Consider the following 16,447-nt stretch of genomic DNA (forward strand, 5'->3'; position numbering starts at 1 on the left):
TTCCCACTTTAAAGACATTTTTATAATGTTAGTTTTACACTCTAAAGGCTTTAAGGCACAATGTAAGGAAATGCAGGTGCGGGTAAATCGATGATCAAACACGGAAGTCTTTAGGTTGTCATATTTTCCAAAGCATGCAGGAAAAGCTTTCATTCTTGCACTTTTTCTATGATTATTATTTTATCTGATTATCATTTATAATTCTTTTAAGCCATTTGGTATGGCCTAAAGCTAATCTCATGTATTTGCTTTGCAAAATTAAACATGCCTATTATCATTTCTGATTTTATCGAATCAAACAATATTTCCTTCCTCTTATTCTTCTTTTAAAGATCCTTATGTTTCTTTTCTTGCTTTTGTGGCATGAACATATTTTTTTACATAATAAAATGACATTGGATAGCATCATTTGCTGCTTCGGACACATTTAAAACATTTGCAAGGTATTGCTTTTCTTTAATATATTCTCTTTATGTTTCAGACTAAAGTTGTTGACAACAAACGCTGGTTAACAAGAGTGATTTATTTATGCAGGATTTGTTTACTAACTTTTGACAATTAAAGGGTTTACATTTTTCTTTGAGTAAATAAGGAAATATTGCAGGGATTATACTAGTTTTACTATAAGTTTTGTCCTTTAAATTATGTATTATAAAAATCATTTGAATAAGAAAAAGGCTATAATGCGATAAAGGGTTATTGCACATAGTGACTTTACTGTCCATAGAATAGTTACTGACTAGTTTAGTATAGCAGTAGTATAGTATATTTTAGTCATTTTAGTACTATTTTACATTTAGAAAAAATGGGCCTTTTTACATAAAATGTGCTTTTGTGAATCTTAATCTAATGTTAGGATATTATGATTTGTATAGATGTTACCCAGACAGGTCCTACATCAAATGCACTGATTGAAATTTGACAAATCTTTGTGCAACAACATGAAAATACTTCTGTTCAACGTTTTGTTCAAAAGGATGGAAAACAACATCTTACTAGCACAATGAATGTAAGAATAGGGTAGCATGCTCTAAGAAGTGGTGTTCCTTAGTACAGTGTGACCAGTACACAAGCTTAATGAATGAAACACATGCAGTACACTTTCCAAAGCCAGATAATGTTCATTAAAATTATGAAATTATCAATAATTGAATAACATTTGAAGTTTGTGTATTAATGTTTAAGATCATGTATTTGACACATACAAAAAGAGATGTGAATAAAAGCATTAAATCACTTATCCAAGTCTATGTGGAAAATGAAGTATATAATAAACAGTTTAAAATATAGTAAATTAATATTTTAGTGTAACGTCATTAGATTGCAATATGTTACCTTCAAAGGAAATACATTAATAATACTATGGCATGTGGGTTAAGATGTGTTAATAAAAACATACCAAAAAGACATGAAATTAAAGGTTTATATTATAAAACAAATTACACAATACATCTGTACCGTTTCCTTTTAATGGCTACAACAGCAAAGGCTAAATAATGCTTACAAAGTGAATTGACAATAATACATAGACACAGCTCCTCCAAAGTGCTTCCTTGTGCAAGAGTATACTAAAATATATACTACAAAATAAACTGCAATACAAGTACACGTTAATGTGGAAATAATCCAGTCCTGCAATTTATGGCACTGCTGTTTAGTTTAAAAATACTGCATTTTAATGAATCCATCGCAATAAACAAAAACATCACAATTTTACTTCTTTATCTTCATTAATATTTTTGAATACAAAAGGAGCGAGTTTAATAACCCCTGTATTATTATGCTATACTGTATTACGTGTTAAAAATATAGATACAAAATAATGTAAAGGGAACTATCAGTAATGACAGACAGAGAGAGAAAGTTTTAAATTTGCTAGTAATTTAGCAGAGATGATGCGAGACACATACAGCTGCGTTCTGCCATACAGATTATTTAAAAAATGCTGCGCTGTTTGTGTAAATTGATAACACAGAGTGTGCAGTCAGACGTATTTTCTACATCCTTCAAAGCCTGTACAAGCAAGGGGAGTTAAAACTACATTACTGTCTCAGTTCATACAAAAATAGTGATCTACTGCTTGAGATTTTTCAATATACTTTTCGTAAACCAAGTTCAAATGCAAATACATAAGAAAAAAGACGTTGACATCTTCACTGTAAACCCGAGTTTGGCACTTTCATACAAATGGTTTAACATGAATGCGATAAAAATGTCATCTTGGCATCAGCAGCGACCATCTAGACACATTCTAGAGGATCAAGGGAAAAGACAGCGCCCTCTACTGTTAGTCCCATTTTGAACCCCTCCTGAAAAACAAAACAAGACAAATGAGCACTATTGGTATCCAGTTATTTCTATTTTTACACTTCTCTTACGATGATTGAACAATGTTTTTTTTGTCATCTCGGTGTTAAAGTAAGATTTAAAGTATCTTTCCGTTTTATCAAATGTTGGGTACACAAAAAAAAGTTATTCGTGCAATATAATTAGTATTTTCTTGCAATATAAACACAATGTGGATTTTAGGTTCTTACACGTTCATGTCAACAAAGGTTAATGTTTCAAGTCTATGCCTCGGAGTGAAATACATGCCAATATATTTAATATAATATAAACGTATTAAACAAATATATAACACATCTAAATAAACCTTGATAAGTAAATAGGAAAGACACGTTGCATGTGCTGTAAATTATTTAACTTTGGAGACACAATAAACATTTAAGTAGGCCAAAATAGAGCTAAGAGATTCTGTCTGAAATAATCAAATATTGTTGGAAAACACAAACCATCTCTGCCGCTGCAAGCAGTAAAGGCACAAAAGAAAAAAGGTTGTTAGTTATAAAACACAAACTGGCAAGTTATATAAAATTTTACGTAATATGCAAACCGAGCAACTCTTTTTGAATTTTTTAACATCTAGTAATACAAAACACATGCGGTTCACCGTGGCAGCCAATCGCAGGCGAATGTTTTCATTACTGATTTGTTAAACCATGTTTAAAATGAAATGAAATAAATCTAATCTGGGCGACCCCTCACAAAGTAATCTGGGATTTAAGGTTTAGTGTTGCAACAAAACCGAAGTGATATCAAATGATCGCATTGTTTTCTAGACTGACTGCAGCAGCTCCATCAGCTGCTCATTCACACCAGACAATCTGCTCATAATTCACAGACATGCAGTCACCTGCATCTCATCCAGTTTAGACTGAATGTCAGGGGGGAAGTCAGCTGCCCCGCAGGTAAACGGGTCGAATGGCTCGGCACCGAACAGGTCTTTCCCTGGAGAAGAAAAGGCGACTGAGTATTACAACATTGCGACACATTTGATAAGAAATTTCCACTTTTGAGTGAACTATACCTTTAAGTAGCTAGTGCCAGTCTCACATCTCTCATGACTCCCCTGTCTCTTTAGTTCTCAGTGTTTAAAATAATTAAAACTCAAATAAATAGTCATATCCATATAATCTTTTTTTGCTAAGCAGCTGGGTTATATGCAGTATAATGTACAGTCATTAGCGCAAAATAAATCGTTCAGAATGATCTCTCCGCCTCGCATCACGGACCTGATCACCCTGACGCTTGTACATCGGCAATAATGACCGGCTGACTGTGCATTACCCCTCAACTGTGACAGCCCGCGACTGAACCTTTGAGCTCTCATTCATTGTACAGCCCATTGATCTACAGCACACAAATTCCTACACAACCTGATCTTGCGGCCTCATGAGCCAACATTTTGCAACCTTGGTGGAGGAAAAAACAGAAACAACTTACTCATCTCTGTGGGCCTCGCTGGGGGCAGAGGGGCAGAGCCATTACTTGCTGGTAATGGAATCAGAGGGGTCACGGGAGAAAATGGAACCATGTCAAATACGTCAGTGGGCTTCTTTGAAGACATGCCGTTTCCCTGCAAAAACATAACCGATTTGAACAAATCTATTTAATCTATTATCATTACTATCTGTTTAGCAGTGCTACATACTAAAACAATGTTACCACAAAACCTACATTTAGACATGCAATTAATATTGTTTAATTATTCTAAATCTCAGTCATTAAATTAACATTCTGCTTCTATCCATAATCTTTTTGTTGAAAATAAACAAAATATATGATTTTGTAAATACATAAAAAAAAATTGTTAAAACTGTTCTACTTGTAAATTGAGCTGTTGGGTGTGACTTCAAATATAAGTTTAACATCATTTGACAAATAAAAGTGTAAAGTAACCCGCAATGTTTTAAACAAAAATGGTGATAGAGATGCAAAAGTTATAGATTGCAGCTCTAAACTAAATAGATGTACGGCAACCTAGATTTCCATTTGCAGGAAAATATACAAGTGCTTGCAAGACAGCTAGGAATAGTCATCTTATTTTTACTTGGCTGTAAACATACCAACATGTGGTTTACAATGTAAAGGAAAAACATTTGACATTCACCTAGCACATTTACTTAAAAACAACGTGTCTAAAAGTTGTCCCAAAGAGATCGGTGTGATAAAAATACCTCAAATAAATGTACCACTTCACAATAAGGTTGTATTTGTCAACATTAGTTAATGCTTACATGAACTAACAATATACAAAATAGTTTTAATGAATGTATTCATCTTAGTTAATATCAGTTAATGTCATAAAAATTGTTCATGTTATTTCATTGTGCATTAACTAATGTTAACTAGTTCGACAGTTAATATATTAGTAAATGCTGAAAGAAACAATGAAAGATGAATGCATTATTGAATCTTTCAATACCACCTTTTTGTAAAGTGTTATCCAATATAATTTCTCTCACCAAAAGGTTTACCAAGCCTAAGGCTGAAATTATCAAAAATAGTTTCAGGCTGAGATGTGGAGGCTAACAGATTTAGGCACGGTTACCGAGACAAGATTTAGCTCAATCCAGGACTATGTCTCTCATAGTTAAATTCGGATAATTAAATCGCTCGTAATAAAAATGCCTAAGATAAAATCATTACTGGTGTGCATCTTGAGATGAAACAATGGCAATTTCATGTTTGGGCAAGTTATTTTTAGATAAGACTGAAGCTCTAACTTTCATTTTGGTCTGGGACTAGTCCTAAACCTAGTCTGTGAAACCGGGCATTAGGGCGAGAGGTTCAGAACAAACACGAACCAGAAAAACCAAACCATGCTGCCCTACAAGCCCTGTAATAGCTCCATGACCTCGGTGCTTAGCAGAAGCCACCGACACGGACAATCAACAAACAGAAGAAAAGTAAACAGAGAAGTGCTTAACAGGACGGTGAGGAACACTGACTCCGCTGGGAGGTTCAGCTGCTTTAGCAGGTGGAGGTGTCAGAAGACCAGAGGAAAGGTTAGAGTCGGGTGAGCTCATTGGCGTTAGCGTAACAGAAGAGATTTCGAGACAAGAGAAAGACGTCGTGTTGTGACACCAGAACAGAGATGAGGGCCTCTGAAGCATATAGGCCTCATTAGAAGAGTTAATATGAAGAAGCTGTGGAAAGATCATGACAGTCAGGATGGCTTTTTTTAGAGCTCTATTGCAGTGTTTTAGTTTCTTAAACCAGAAAAAGCTTAAAGCATAGCCATGGTTTATTTATATTGTATGTTGTTATTAAACAGAATTGTATACAACAATGAGGTGTTGTGTATATGCAATGCTTACAGGGGGGACTTGAGCAATCATCATTTGCTCCTCTAAGACTTGTAACTGCTTCTTCAACTCTGAATTTTCAACTTCAAGATCTTGAATCTGTAAGGATAAATGTGGCTTCATTACGTGCAATCTGAAATGTTTTGTGACGGGTAGCAATGTTACTTTCTACAAGTAAGTCCTCTGAATTATTGGCCAGTATGTGCAGAATACAGGAGTCTATTTTGGCTGAACTGTATATCATGCTCACTCTTTTCTGAAGGCTTGAAATCTGTTTCCTTGTTTCCACATCTTTTCCACCAGATTCCAGAAACTTCTTGTATGCCAAGTCAAACGCTTGGCCGATAGTCAAGGTGATCTCCTCCGCCTGCGATCCACAGATAAATGTGTGTGGTTGAGTTTCCATCTTCACAGAATCATGTTAAAGGGACAGCTCACCCAAAAATAAATCAATTTCTTTGTTCTGATAAACACACAGTTCTTGGCCACCACTGACTACCATAGTAGAAAAAATGACGACGGTTGTCAAAGGTGCCCCAGAACTGTTTGTTTTTAAATTTGTGCATTTGGCAGACGCTTTTATCCAAAGAGACTTACATGTGCTGTCCCACATTTATCAAAATATCTTCTTTTGTGGTCATTAGAACAAAGAAATGAACAATGCATTTTTCCTACTATGGAAGTCAATGGTGGCCAACAACTGTTTGGTTAAAAGCATTCCTCCAAATATCTTTCTCTGTCTTCATCATAAAGAAATGTATACAGATATGGACCAAGTTGTAGGTAAGAAAATAAAGACAGCATTTTAAATTTTGGGTGAATTGAATTGTTCCCACTATCATAGATTTCATTATACAGTATAGATTACGAGAATTATGATGATATCTGTTGTCCTACACATTTTTCGCTGTCAAACACATAGCAGAGATGTTTGTTGGACTCCGAATCTTTGCAAATAAATGTGAATATCCGTTTATCCGTTTTGTCATCTGCGCAGAAAGATATTCGGTGCAGCTGACAGTTGTATTGTACTTCCTGTGAAGAGGAAAACAGGATATTGACACGCCATTGACAAAACACAAGCTCTTCAACTGGATCTTATTAAACAAAATGGTTCATGTGAGGCACAGCTGTATAGTAAATACAATTGTTAGGATATGTATAGTACATACCTTTGATTTAGGATCCAATATTTTCACTCCATATATGGAGATCTGTAATTCCACTTTTGGGATCTTCTGTCCTGCTGATTTTTTGATGTGCCTTTGAAACTACAAAACAAGCGAAAGAAGAAACAAGAAGTTTGAAAACAATCAAAACCGATAGTAAACCTTAACAAAGATGCTTGTAATCATGTGGATATGGGTAGTTGACAAAAAAACTGCATGTGGGAAAATAAATGAAGATATAATTTCTATATTTCATGCTACTTTATATTATAAATATAAATATGAATAATTGTTGTGTTTTCATTACATTTTTAAGGCAGCCTATTTATCTATATTCATAATGGCATATTTTTGTCTGATGACAAAACATGTAATTAAGATAAAATTCAAGTTTATTCATATAGCGCATTTTACAATGTTGCATTGTTTCAAAGCAGCCTTACCCGAAAAACCATCATCGTATCGTTTAAATATGCAATGTTGAAGGACAAATGTTAAATAATAAACTAAAATAGAGTTACGTTTTAAATAACTGAGGTATTACTATCCCACATTTATTCTGCCACAGACATGTTACACAATGCGACATATTCTTATTTTTTATTATTCTTATTTTAAATAAATGTAAGCCACTTGAAACAGCATTTCCTAGTTTACCAAAGTCCTTCACACTGTATCAAGAGGAGAGCCGATAAGAACAAAAAACCTGCATGCATCATTAAACAGGTCTGTGATGAGGTCATCCCCCATTGAAACTCTGAAACAGCTGGAGGGTACCAACAGGACACAACATTCTCTTAAAGACAAAGGCCCCTTCCTGGTTTCAGGCAAAAATCTCTGTGTGCAGCCAATGTGAAGCGAGATTAAATTACCTTCAGCTTTCTGACAGCATCTCTTACAACTTCTGTACCTTTGGGTTGATCGACCTCTGTATTCCCCAGAAACTGGTAAAAGAATCGTTTTAAATTTCAGTGAATATAGATTTAGAAAAAAAGAAGTAGACATCCTTCTGAAAAAGGTATAACATTAACGTCCGAGCTCTGAAACGCTGGACATAAAGAGAGAAGATCAATCTCACCTGTACTTCTTTAAATTGTGTAGAAACTCTTCAATTATAATTACAAACCCTCATGCAAAGTATTTGATGATCACTAAAACATTTAATCCGGAACACATTGGAGTTCATTTGAAATACAAGCAATAAACAACACTACATTTCGATACCAACAGATGGAGCTATAAACCTTTATGCAGTCCATGTGGTCAAGCTTCAAAACCAAATATAATGGTGTACAGCTTGTCATTATACTTCTATTCTAGTGGCCAATGTATTAATATTGCAATGTGGAAAAAAACTATTCATTCATTTCACAACAAAGATTCACAGACTGCACATCTGATTTTATACCCTGACGCATTGGCAGTCAACTCCATATTCAGTTTATATTTACATGCTTTTCTACGGTCAGGTTATGTTAAAATATGCCTCTATTTTTAGGGTTTCGCGGTCCTCGTTAATTTCAACACATTTACCAATGTGCAAAATAATCCTTATAATTTCACAGCCAACAATGTCTGCATTCATTTAAAATCTGCAGTAAAAGACAAGTCCTCTGCGGGGTGTCTTTAGCACAAGGAGAGTTGGAACAATCACAGAGAGGTTTTAGGGGAATACATTATAAATCTTATCAGCTTGGGTTCATGAATATTTATCAGGTGGTGTACAGTAACATTCACCCGGCAGCCCTTGCTGAAACCGAACATTGGGTGCTATCCATATGGAAGCGCAGACCTTTTTTTATAACCATTTTATGCAAACTTTTTGTTAGCATGGCGGCTGCAAATATATTAAAATATAGTCTTAAAAATACCCTTCCCAGCCAAAACTCGCTGTGCAGCACGTAGATATGATCGATGCTGTCCACACTCAAGGGCAAGCGAACACGGTAGGACAGCAAGTGAGGCAGAAGTGATAGATACTCAACATTACACCGTGTGCAGGTTCTTTTATTTCTGATCACTGCGGCCCCTCTGGCTGTTCGGAGGTTTTGTTATAGACATCCAACCTTTGTTCATCTATCACCCGTTATGCTGGCAGAACACCAGTTTTTTCTGTAATTCACTTTCTTTGTCTATTCTCTTCTCCATTATAGATGCAGTCCATGCAGATAGAAGGTCTGCAAATCTAAGGACTTGTGCATTGATACGGGATTTAGAAAGACATCTCACACAGACACATTCAGTTCTCAGTCCAGAATAGAAGATCACTCTGGTGGAACGGAGCGTTGAACCGCAATGACAGAGTATGTGTAATGCTCTTTCTCACAAGATGGTTGATGAATAGCCAAAGAGACACAAAACAGTTTATTGTTTTGTGGGATGAAAACGGATGTGGTGTTAGGGATAGGACGTCTCTGTCTCAGTTATTTACAGTATTTTCTGAAAATAAGTTTAACAGGTCCGATGTGTCATTTTTTGCAGAATCTATTGACAGAAATGCAATATACAGTACATAACTATGTCTTCAGAGGTACGAAGACCTTACAGAATGATGCGTTATGTTTTAATTATTATTTTTGTGTTTATAAAGGAAGTCAATGGGGACCAATGTTGCTTGAAAGAAAAAGATAAACACCACCTGTAAAATAAAACATTATACTTCTTAAGCCCGCAACTTTATTGCCAAAAGTGATGTTAACATTGACACATTAAAATAAAATACACTCACCCTTAATTCATACATAATACATTAAATAAAAAAACTATTTATGAAAGATTTATTTATTTAATAATGTTTTTATTCATATCTATTTTTCTTTTTTTATGGATGGATGTTCTGTAGTTGTGCTTGGAGTAAACTCAGTTGTAAGTAGAATTCAAGGAGTCATTAAAAGCAAATATGTCCTCCGAACATCATTTTATAGCCACCGCTGTATAACACGTTATTGATAGCGGTCTATATGCACACAGTTTCAGTGTTAGGTTAAACGATAATGTGTTATTGACAGCATAATAAAGAAAAATCTCAAGAGGTTCATGACACATACCTTGGCATTGTAAGCTATAAAAAGCTTGGCCAGGGCTTCTGGAGTGTGCATCCATGATTTATCTAGAAAGAGACAGAACACTATTAATCTAATAAAGTGCTTTATGAAGTGAGCAATATCGTAATGAGGAATCTGTTTTACGACAAACAGTCTATATATAAAAAGAAGACAGAGTCATACAATCAGCTGCTATTCATTTGAATCAAAGCAACAAGACCTGTCGAGAAAACATGTTATACCTGCAAAGAAAACTACAACTGATGCTGATGTGTTAATGTGCAGAGCTTCATTGTCTAAAGGTCTATCAACAACAAACCACGTTGACATTGATCCTTTAAAATCCTCACATAATTTTTCAATAGAACCATTTTAAAAGAATGAGATCGACATCTTACGGATAAAGCTACACTGTAGACCTGTCGAAAGCAAATTACTGAGATTGTGTCTTCCGTCCATAACATCTAACGTCTGCTCTCATGAGGCAACTCATGCTTCTTCCTGTACGGCTGCTTAGAGAAACCTGTAATTTCTAACTGTGACAAACAAGCTACAGGAGTCAAAGCATTCACCTCTCCTGCTGATGCTGTCTGCATCAACAAACACTTCATTAACAGAGGAGGACGCATCAAACCCACGTCCGTACCCGAGAGCAGCTGCCTCGCTACCCAGAAAGTCAATGACTTGACAGACAGCATATACAGGTTTGTGTAAACGTAACTCCTAAGAAAAGTGGTTTTAGACAGGGCTCCGAAGCACCACAACTTTTTAAAAATCGAATATTATAAAATGTGACCGTGTTTGTGAAATCCAGGCATAAGCATCATAATGTAATTACAAGATATTGAGCATCTAAGTAGTCAACCAAAGAAAATGACAAAAATAGGTTAAGTGTGTATATGATAAATATACAGCCGCGGCGCATTCAAAATGTTCATTTAATCAGCATTTCTAGATGTATTGTGGTCACTTTAGTCCAGTGTTTAATAAATATCAATAAAACCAGGTCTCAGGATTGACACAGTCATTCAACAGCAATGTAAAAGACTGAAGGAAAAATTATCATTTTACCTATAGTGTAAACACATATCGATAAACAGTATCTTAATCCAAGGCTATATATATATATATATATATATATATATACATTTTATGTTGCATGATACATTTCAAAATACAGTACTCAAATTTATATTGATAATACTAAAATGAATATTTTTTCCTTACACTTCTTTTTAATGCACAAATACTGGAGGTTGGCTTCCTAAACATTGATTTTAATGTACCTTTCTCACAAAAGTCTGTCTCTTCTTTGTGGAAAAAAGAGGTTCTTCAGAAAAAGGCAAAAGGTAGGAAAGAGATGGTTCTTTGTGGAACCGAAAAGGTTCTTCTATGGCATCGCTTTGAAGAACTTTGTAAGCACCTTTATTTTAAGAGTGTGTGAGAAGTAGTGAAGAGTATTTTAGCCTTTAGCTGGGTTTTCAAAAGCAGATTCACAAATTCAGGTTGGCGAGCATTAAATAATCTTCAATAAAAACATAGCAAATATTTTTAGTGATTGGCATTTATTGGTTTATAATCAATAAAGATACACCTTACAGGACACACATTTACATTTCTGCATTTGGCAGACGCTTTTATCCAAAGCGATTTACATTGCATTATCCTATACGTTTGTTTCGAAGTATGTTCAATCCCCTGGGATCAAACCCACCACCTTGGCATTGTTAACACCTTCCCACTGAGCTACAGGAAAGATGATGCCATCGGAGCTGAATGTTATACAAGAAAGTCCATATAATATACTGCCAGAGAAAGCAGTGTTTAAAGGGATGGTTTACAAAAAAAATGAAAATTCTGTCATGTCATCATTTACTCACCCTCTGGTACTGTCAGACCTGTGTGACTAACTTTCTTCTGCAAAATACAGAAGACATTTCGATAAAATATGTAAAGGTAAAATTTTAATTTTGGGGTGAACTAGCCCTTTAAAGGTTTCAGACACAGCAGTATGTTTTCTTGTTAAACGCTGAAACATGGGCCATGTTTTTCTCAGAAAAGCAGATGACAACAATTTAAAGGAACATCAGATTTGTGGAGAAAATGTGCTAAGAAAGGACATTTCTTGTTTTCAATCCATGGACTAAAACCCAAGGGTAAGAATCTAAAAGCACTTGATCTGTTCTGCACTAAAATTAGGACAGAGCAGTGAGTCTAATTGCCAGGAACATAGCGCTCTGTTAAATGAAATACTCAGTGGAAATACTGTAGCTCAGTGGTTAGTGCATGGCACAAGCAATGCCAAGGTTGTGGGTTGGATCCCAGGGGATTGCATATACTTAGAATCAAATGTATAGGACAATGCAATGTAAGTATCTTTGGATAAAAGCGTCTGCCTAATGCGTAAATGTAAATAGAAAATAAATCGATGCTCTCAATAACTCTTCTTCGCAGTTTCTTTAAAACTACAGATGTAAAGCTTTTGAGAGAGTGTCATATATGGCAGGGGCGTTTCCTCCGAGGAGGCAACGGAGGCAGTGCCTCCCCTCCCCCTCGAAAATAATCAAATGAGAATATTATTAAGAGTTCAGAAATACAATAGAACAGCGGATATAACGTATTTAGCTAAATATGAGATAAATCAGCGTGTGAAACAGCGACCCCGCTCGAAAGAATTCCAAAGGGAGGCAGCGTTTCTCTTGCCTCCTCTAAGCTCATTGACTTTACATATACCCGCTAAAGTGTGCTGTGAGTTTGAGTGGGGGTAATTGAAAAGAATGGAGAAAAGTCACGTGAGAGGAGGCAATTCCTCCAACGGGCTATGATTGGATTAACTCATCAGCGAGATCCCGCCTTCCTGCTCGTCTTCGTCATTCATTTTAAACTGCGGGCGCTAAATTAGATTGAACGTTAATTAAATAGTTTTATTAGTTGTATTAATCGGAGTTTAGGATTCGTGTCGGAGATGGCGGAGGCAGAGGAGTTATCGATTGTTGACAGAATATTACGTGGTTCAGATTTGTTCAAAAACTTTTGCTTGTGATCAGGCTTGCTCAGGATAGCAGCAAGGATAAAGTAAGTCACATCTATTTGATTTGATCTCTTAAATGCTTTGAGTATTTCTGGGACTGCTAATAATTAAATTGATGGTATTGGTAATGATGTTATTCTTATATAGGAAATCCCAAATGTTCCAGAAGAAGATGAAGGTGGTGTTGATGTACCTTTTCCCAAAGCAGGGAAAATAAAAAACTAAAAAAATCAGAAGTACATACTGTAATGAACTTTAAGTAATTAAAAGGAATTTTTCACACATAAACACTGAAATGACACTGGTTTTCTGACAAACGCACTTGTGAATAGTGCAGAGATGAACAAAAATTACATGGGTAGAAATCTGCCTCCTTATTTTTTAAGTCCACCGCACACCACTGATATATGGGTATCCTGAACTACAGCCATTTACAAGAAAACAATGACTAATTAATCTCCCATTTGTCCCAGTAAAACTCAAGCAGATCGAACCCTAGACCCGGAGGACTTCAAACCATGGCTGGTATTTCAAGAGAGCAGCAGTCGATTTTAATTCAACCCAGCGCTCGGCAATTAACTGTAAATCTTTAGAAGATGAAAACCCAGTGAAAGTTTATTCCGGTCTGTAAGATGAATGATTTTTTAAAGTGAAATATTGGTCGTGGAAAGAGGGATCACTTTAAATGCTAGAGAGCATATTTCTGGCATTCACAGCAATTACGGTATAAATTTGTCATTTCTAGATGTAGCAAGATTGCATACCTGGTCTTTGAAGATAATTGGGTGGGATCCAGACAAGAAGTTTGTATATTCGTATCTCACAGTCATTTTCATGAATCTATTACTTATTGAAAATGTGTCATGTTCTTATTTCACTGACTGTCAGGGTACAGTGCACCTGCCTGTAGAAATTTCTCTCTGGGTGCGTGTGATTCGTAGGTGAAGAGCGCACACCTCAAAATGTCATGCTCAGAATTGTCTGCGATCTTGGAAGTCACCTCTGTTTGCTGTAGCTGATCAGAACTGACTAACCTTTATTTTGAAAAAAAAAACAATACAATTGGGGAATATGTAGGTGGAAATAAAATATCTAATATCTATTAAAAAATTACACCAGAAAACACTGAATATATGAAAGAGATGTATTATTTAAAATTGAGAGTCTGGTAGACCTCCTACTTTATGAAAATATGCCAAACAAGAATAAAGAGTCTTATTTACAGATCCTTATGTCATTTCAAACTCAATTTCTGTGGATCACAAAAGGACACCTTGCATAAAGAAAATTAAGTTATTTACTAATATACGTCAACACTATGGGCCCTATCGTACACCCAGCGCAAAGCAGCGCAAGGGTTTTTGCTAGTTTCAGCCCAACGCAGTTCTCCTTTTTCCATCCTGTGCCGTGTTGTTTCAATAGCAAATTTGCGCTCATTTGTGATCCCATGGGCGTGCTTGTGTTTTCAGGCGCATTGTTGGCGCGTTGTTATTTTGAGGAACTGATTTTCAAGAAAAAAATGTAAATCTGGATTACAAATGCATTTCGTCTCTGAAGAAGCGTGTAAATAGCGAATCTGCCATGGCGCGAGCGCAACTGGCTCTTAAAGGGAATGAGAGATGAGACTCTGATTGGTTTACTGCACGATAAGCCCAAAAAATGCCCGTCGCTCATCACGAGAATCGGGACAACCCTTTAAACCGATGCACACCGACCGTTTTCCCATCGTTAACCGAGCAAAAGTGGATTCGGACATTCCCTGAGTGCACCCGTGCGCTTTAGACCATGTGCTTAGATCGCTAAAATAGGGCCCTATGTCTAGTCCAGAACTACAATCAAAAATGGTCAATTGATATTGAAAGCAAACCAAAATGGTGGTAAATTACGTAGTTAACCTAAATCTAAATCTAATGATTTAATAGGAATACGATGAGAATGATCTACTAGAATAACCCCTGTTACTATGTGCCACTCTTTACAAACCGTAAAGAAATGCTCTGGGCACAAAGCCATTGTGTTGCATTTCGATTGAATGTAAGTTCTTTTAAGCACACGGGCAATTTTTCATTAAAGAGAGATTAATATTTCTACTTGTAAACGCGGGCATTTCATCTCCAGCTAAGCATTATGAAAGCACGGAGCCATCGGCACTGCACTGATGACACGATCAGAGATTTCTTTGAGCACTTAGCAGGACAAAAATAAACAAGAAGAGCAGCGATATGTAATTAGGAAGCAGAATCTGATAGAAGGTTGCAGAGTTTCTTTACAGGGTACTGCGCCAAGTGTTTTGGGAGTGTTAGATTCATATTAATGAACTAACGGCAATCATTACAGATATTTCTATCATCACACAAACAATTTCTGCCCTTTGTAGTTGAACAACCCCCGAATACTGAAACTAACAGTGTGAACCGCTGACTAACTTCAGTTTAACCTGTAGCTTAATGTTCATACAGATAACCCAAAGCATTATAATGTTGTCGTGATAAAAAAAATCAATGTATAAAAGATCTCTAATTTGTTTATAATTCGTCAATTTTATTAACTCTTTTATTAAAATAAACATATAATCATCGGTGCCAATAGCCTAGTGTTTAGCACACTGACATGAAGTGCAACTGCATCTCTGACTCGAGGTCCTTTGCCGATCCCATTCCCTGTTCTTCTCCCCCACGCTTTCCTGTAAATCTCTACTGTCTTGTCTTAAGCATGAAAAAAGCTAAAAAGTTCAACAATAATCAGTTATTCCCTACTGAAGAAAGAACAGAAACCCGAAAGAAACCATCACAGAAATTCAAATGGTTTCCATCACGATCGATTAGGTATTTCCATTTAAAATTGAATTTTTATAGTATGATATGAGCTTTATTCCAATGGGATTAATCTGCCAGATAACAACCAACCAATAGAATCCATCACATACCAGTAGACCCCATTATAATTTCCATTACAATCAATACAGTTCCCATCATAACCATTCCGGCATGGTTCTATTCATTTTATTTCAGAAGTACATAAACGATCAGTGTTCAAAACTGGTTACTTATAAATTCACTTGTAACATGAAGAAAATCATGAAGTAACTTTCAATTTTATGTTTCAAACCGAGGTACCGCCAAAGATGCATAGGTTACGGACTTCATGAAGTTTCAAACTACATCTATAAAATGGAGCACAGATCTTTAACCTCACCTGACTTGTGTTATTGTTTTTATGTAATTTATCAGAAATAGCTGATCACCACGACTCGGATCAAGATCTATCAAGTTATTCAACTGTATTATACATCCATTATACATCCATTATACAGACTATACGGAATAACATTCAACCATGTTCAAGATAAAGTTTCCTTTTCTAGTTCATTAGCCTTAAGGCTCCATGAGACAAATAGCCAGTATTGAAATCTGCAGGAGGAAAAATATTATCAGAAACATAACGGTGAGAAACATTTACAGTACCTCACCGAGCAATGACGAATCGACCGCCTAACTTTTAATGTAGGACAACATTAGTCAGACTTCATTGGACCTGTCTGAGAATCGTTGCTGG

At 35.9% G+C, this 16,447-nt stretch overlaps 1 protein-coding gene across 10 annotated transcripts in view; it reads right to left on the minus strand.

The window, feature by feature from the left end:
• Positions 1–440: 440 nt before the first annotated feature.
• The window catches only part of gulp1a (GULP PTB domain containing engulfment adaptor 1a), a 42,976-nt gene continuing 26,969 nt past the window's right edge, over positions 441–16,447 (minus strand). For 5 of the 10 annotated variants that reach the window (XM_079464625.1, XM_079464619.1, XM_079464624.1 and 2 more), the window contains 9 exons: positions 9,865–9,926; positions 7,690–7,761; positions 6,821–6,919; positions 6,546–6,683; positions 5,899–6,015; positions 5,661–5,747; positions 3,784–3,916; positions 3,194–3,288; positions 1,169–2,309 (listed from right to left, as the gene is read on the minus strand). In XM_079464625.1, the coding sequence (XP_079320751.1) occupies positions 2,241–2,309; positions 3,194–3,288; positions 3,784–3,916; positions 5,661–5,747; positions 5,899–6,015; positions 6,546–6,683; positions 6,821–6,919; positions 7,690–7,761; positions 9,865–9,926 (872 nt within the window). In that variant the 3' untranslated portion in view covers positions 1,169–2,240. Of the gene's footprint in view, positions 2,310–3,193; positions 3,289–3,783; positions 3,917–5,291; positions 5,490–5,660; positions 5,748–5,898; positions 6,016–6,545; positions 6,684–6,820; positions 6,920–7,689; positions 7,762–9,864; positions 9,927–16,447 lie in introns of all 10 variants that reach the window. The other 5 variants (XM_079464618.1, XM_079464620.1, XM_079464622.1 and 2 more) reach the window with 2 other exon arrangements.

The sequence above is a fragment of the Barbatula barbatula genome, assembly GCF_947034865.1.
Source record: "Barbatula barbatula genome assembly, chromosome: 9".
Classification (NCBI taxonomy): Eukaryota; Metazoa; Chordata; class Actinopteri; order Cypriniformes; family Nemacheilidae; genus Barbatula; species Barbatula barbatula.